Consider the following 5,537-nt stretch of genomic DNA (forward strand, 5'->3'; position numbering starts at 1 on the left):
TTCCATTTGTCACCTTTCTGAAGAAATAACTATTTCTTTCTCTTAATAATTTGAACAGTTTTCCCATTTAAAAAACTGGATATATATAGTGGGAAAATATAGCCTAGCAGTGATTGGAAATGATGCCTACCCAAAGGACTGGACAGAAATTTTAAAAGGAGAACGCTCCTTCTTGTTCATTCTAAAATAAGAGAACTTGTTTTGAAATACAAATATCTTCATTGTTTTAGTAAGTACGCTCAGCCAGCTTTCCAATTAACATGCCATTGAGCTGAACAAGCCTTTTAGAGGAAGCTCCCATTCACTGGGGAGGAGGGGTATGGGAGAGGACAGAGACAGAGTGATAGATTAATTGATTATAACACTGTAACTACCCTCTGGATTCCTGTATCTTTTGCCAGGATAATCAACATATTATTTTGACTTGGGAGTATTTTAATTGAACTACTCACCGAAGGAATAAAAGGTCAAATCTCTGGAGTTTGTTTGATGTGCACTAGGAATTCGCTGGCCGCGTCCATGTTTTATGTACTCATAAAACTACCACAGCTGGAATGGCCTTTTCTAATTCCCAAGACATGCAGTGTGGGTTAGACTTTAAATGTTACCACCTCCAAATAAGGACTGGATTTAAATGCTAATAAGCAGGCAAGGCCATCAACCTGATATAATATAATTAAGAGTTTTCCTCATTTGGTTATATTAATTTCCATCTCTTGGTATTCTTGATTTCTGGGCAACATTGATACGTAAAATCAAATGGAGAAAGAAACTGGGCTGGGTGGGGTGTGGGAGAAAGCTGTGCTCATGAGTCCCTGCTTAAAGGGAAAAGCTTTATCGCCCTCTTATTAGACATTTCAGGATAGATTAGCCTGAAAATATAGATTGTAGGTGCTTAGCCCAAATGGAGCAGAGAAGGGAGAAAAGAAAGAGAAATTCAAGGTGACTGGTTCCTTTCAATAAAACAACAGGGCAGAGCTGAACATTTTTAGATATCTCTCAGCGTGGATTATATATTTTGAGTTACTATCCTGTAGTACCTCAATGCTCAAACTGCTCTGCCTGAAACACCTTTTTATTTTTATTTTTCTTGACCTTCCAAGGTATAAATCCAAGGAATAATATGAAGTTATTTTTTTGTTGTTGGATTCTATGGTGATTGACCCAATCCTACATGACCTTGTCCTTTTCACTCATTTTTTTTAACCCTCACCTGAGGATATGTTTTCATTGGTTTTTAGAGAAAGGAAGGGAGGGATGGAGGAAGGGAAAAAAAGAGAGAGAGTGTGATAGAGAGAGGGGGGGAGAGAAAGAGAGAAATATTGATGTGAGAGAGAAACATCGATCAGTTTCTGGTGCACACCCCGACCAGGAATAGAACCTGCAACCTTTTAGTGTAGAGGAGATGCTCCAACCAATTAAATCATCTGACCAGGGCTTCACCCATCTATATACATAAAAGCCTAAGTGACTGAACGACTGGTAGACGGGTCTCTATGACACGCACTGACCACCAGGGGGCAGATGCTTAATGCAGGAGCTGCCCCCTGGTGGTCAGTGCACTCCCACAGCAGGAGTGCTGCTCAGCTGACAGACGGGCACCAGATGCAAGCCTCTCCTGATCGGGACTGAATGGGCAGAAGCCTATAGCAGGCGCAGCGGGGCTGGGCCGGGATGAGTGGGAGCAGCAGGCAGGAGTGGCAGGTGGCATTGGACTGCCGGTTTCGGCCCAATTCCCACAGGCCATGCCGAGGGACCCCACCGGTGCATGAATCCGTGCACCAGGCCTCTAATAATTATGTAAGTAAATGACATTTATATAGTGGTTTTACTTAAATGTCTACTTTCCTACACATTATCACAAATATTCTTCATGATTCTTCATGATAATTTCATGAAGTGGGTATTATTAATGTCCTCATTTCTCAGTTAAGACACCAGTCAGGGAAGTCAAGTCTTTCCCAAGGTCACAAAGAACAAATGCAAGAGCCAGAACTTGAAGCAAATTCTTCTCACTCTAAATCCTCATTTTGGGCACTGGTAAAGGATAAATACTAAATTTCTAATCATTTTTATTCATTTCAACTCAAGTTGAACTGTCACCTCAAATTACTAACACATTCTGAACTATGTTTATCTTGGTTCTGCTTAGGAATTTTCACACTGTGTTATAACAGCATATTACAACAGCACCTCCACAACTTCAATTCTTAAATGTTGTGAGGTAAGAGATTATGAATTTCTCCTTTATCTTTGGGCTTATAGTGCCCTTTTTTTCATTCCTGACACACAGCAGGCACTCAATAGATATTAATTAAATTGAATAAAGTATGTTTTTCAATCAGTATCACAGAAAAGACAGTCCCTATATTCAGGCTCCCTAGTAAGTTCTATTTTGAAAAGAGAGTCAAGCCATTCAGCTGTAAATGGGTGTGAGGTGATCAAGGGGATTCTTGGGGAACTGAATTCATTTCTCTGCCCTTTACTCAGTTTCTTCTTGGGCACTTTACAGAGACATGCTTTTGCTTCCTCCAAGGAAACCTCCCTACCTGCCATAATATTATTACTTCTAAAATGAGAATATACTTTTTCAAAATCAGGTACTTACTCTCCGGATCCATAAAGATTTCCATAGGTATTGGAGTCATTACAACTCTGCTCCTGATTTTCAATAGTATAATTAGATTGGTAAAAATCAGAGTCAAATTGTCCCAAGTTTGACATCCTGAAAAATAAGAATATTTTTTACCGCAAAGTTTACAAGTCAATAAAACATCTTTTGGGATATCACAAAGACTGACATGTGATGATAAATGGGTTCTTACCAGAGAACACTATATTCTTTGCATGAGGTAGATTGGGTATTGGGGGAAGGATATGGAAATGTGTTCTAAAAAGTCATTTACAAAACATGTATCTGCAATGAACTTTTCTGAAGTTTTCATTCACCAGGACTATGACTTTGCCTAAATTGACATTAATTGACCTGAAGAAGCTAACATTTTGCCCCAAATACCTTCTTCTCAGCAGTTTAAGAGAAAAAGCCTAAGACTTGGTACACATCTAAAGGTTTTCTTTTAAACAATGTCAGTTCCTTATTTCAATTATTATTTATAAGTAATAATTTACATTTAAAAGTTTTACATTTAGGCATATATATGTTATTGTTGCAAAGTCGAAAAGCAAATGGCTGATAATAATAATAATACCATTTCATTTTTATTTTTTCCTGTGCTAACAGCCTCTCCGCTCCCTTCTGACTGAGTCAGAGGGGAAAGGCTCAATTCTGCTAAGAAAACAGTCTGTCTTCCTATAAACTCTCTACATAGTTTCTACTCACTTTGGAGAGTGAAGGGAGTATATGATTGATTTAGACCTAACAAATAGGCATATCAGTGGGAAGAAGAAAGATTGGAGAGGAGGAAAAGGTAGAGGAAGTAATAGTAGCTCTTTAGATGAAAATTAGAGAATGGAGTAGAGAATCTTTTCAGTTGGACAGATGTGGTTAGTCAATTCAACATTTTATCTTTGCTTTTCTTTGAAAAACTTTTTATTTCAAAATAGTAAATTTTGAAATCACTAGGAGTAATCTATATAGTTATAGTAATTTGTGGAATAATACTTGCAATACATTTCAAATGCATCTCATAACAGCCTTAGCTCTAAGAGCCTCATTAATCAGAAATACTCAAGCACAATTGTCAAATATATAAAATTTTCTCACTTCAGTACAAGTACAAAAAGCTCTGTAAAATTAGGTGCAGTGATTCATATACCTGATTTAATAAATCAAGTTTTTTTCACTAATATTGAGCATAAAAGTAGCTATAAATTATGTAAGCTAAAATCAGGACTCAGAGGATGTTAAATATTTTAACAACTTATAATTTAAAGAATTTAAAATTTAATAGCATTAACTTTCTCAGTCCATTAAAATGCTATTATAAAGCATAGAGAGTAATTTCACTGGAGAATACACGTAAGTTTTCATAACATGCAAAGCTTTACGTAATATGACTATTGACAATAAAGTCCTTACATAATCCATCTTTATATTTTGTTTAAATGCCAAGGTTTTTTAGAAGGATCAGACACATACCTTTATATTATTTTATGTCGAAAAGTCCTCCAACAAATGTTGCTCTGCTAGAGAAATTTATAACAGACCAGTTTGTGAAAAGATGACCTGCTGGCTATATATATGTTTCTAAATTTGACTCTGACACTGAACACATGCTTGCCAAAAGCCAAACACAGTATCTTATTACACTTGTTAAAGTTTACAAACACAGTGAAAGGCGAAGAAACACAATTTGATGAAGTGAAATGGTAGGTTCGTTTCCTGGTGGGCACATCCCAAAAAGAAACGGAACTCTGACTTAACCCCTTCCCCAATAATTTTTTTGTTAAAAACGTTTCTTTTTCAGACTAATTTTTTTATTTTGGTTCTATATAGTATTTTTGATGCTGGTTATGAAAACAGTTTGTAACTCGTCTTCCTATAAACCATATTTTTTTTTACCATATTTTCTTAGTATACTCGTCGACGACTGAAAAAGAACATTTTGTGAAAACGAGTATACATGTTTCTGCCGGGGAAGGGGTTAAGATCATTTATTTGAGGCAAACAATGTAAGAGAAAAACCCTTGAGCTTTACTGCCTATAAGAATAAACCTAGACAAGATTTCCTAATAATATGCAGTACAAATCAATATATGGGTAAAAAAAGTGGGGAATTGAGAAGTACAAATTGTTTGTTACAGAATAGCCATTGGGATGTAGAGTGTAGCATAGGGAATATAATCAATAATATTCTAATAAGTAAGGTATCTGATGGGTGTGAGATTTATCAGGATGATCACTTAGTAAGTTATGTAATATCTAATCACTGGGGTGTACATCTGAAACTAATATAAATATATATGTCAACTGTAATTGAAAATTAAAAAAAATGATAAAATACATATACACTAGAGGCCCAGTGCATGAAAATTCATGCACTGGAGGGGGGGTGTCCCTCAGCCCACCTGTGCCCTCTGGCAGCCTGGGAGCCCTCGGGGGGTGTCCACCTGCCTGCTTAGGCCTGCTCCCTATGGGAATGGGCCTAAACTGGCAGTCAGACATTCCTCTGGCAGCCTAGGAACACTCAGGGGATATCTGACTGAGGGCTTAGGCCCAGTGGGAGCAGGCCTAAACCACAGTCAGACAGCCTTAGCACTGCCATGGAGGCAGGAGAGGCTCCCACCACTGCCGCTGTGCTTGCAGCCATCAGCCAGCTTGAGGCTGGCTGATCCCCTGGGGGATCGGGCCCAAGCTGGCAGTCAGACATTCCTCTGGCAGCCTGGCAGCCCTCGGGGGATATCCACTTGCCAGCAGGGAGCAGACCTAAGCTGCCGTCCGACATCCTTATTGCTGCTGAGGAGGCAGGAGAGGCTCCCGACACCACCGCTGTGCTGGCAGCCATCAGCTTGGCCTGTGGCTGAGCAGAGCTCCCCCTGTGGGAGCGCACTGACCACCAGGGGGCAGCTCCTGCATT

General features: G+C 38.7%; 1 protein-coding gene across 4 annotated transcripts in view; it reads right to left on the bottom strand.

The window, feature by feature from the left end:
* The window catches only part of YIPF7 (Yip1 domain family member 7), a 27,612-nt gene that overhangs the window by 16,633 nt on the left and 5,442 nt on the right, over nucleotides 1-5,537 (bottom strand). For 3 of the 4 annotated variants that reach the window (XM_015560979.1, XM_015560982.1, XM_015560980.1), the window contains exon 2: nucleotides 2,609-2,725. In XM_015560979.1, coding sequence (XP_015416465.1) covers nucleotides 2,609-2,725 — 117 coding nt within the window. Of the gene's footprint in view, nucleotides 1-2,608; nucleotides 2,726-4,099; nucleotides 4,206-5,537 lie in introns of those variants that run through there. The other variant, XM_015560981.1, reaches the window with a different exon arrangement.

The sequence above is a fragment of the Myotis davidii genome, unplaced genomic scaffold (genome assembly GCF_000327345.1).
Source record: "Myotis davidii unplaced genomic scaffold, ASM32734v1 scaffold455, whole genome shotgun sequence".
Taxonomy (NCBI): domain Eukaryota; kingdom Metazoa; phylum Chordata; class Mammalia; order Chiroptera; family Vespertilionidae; genus Myotis; species Myotis davidii.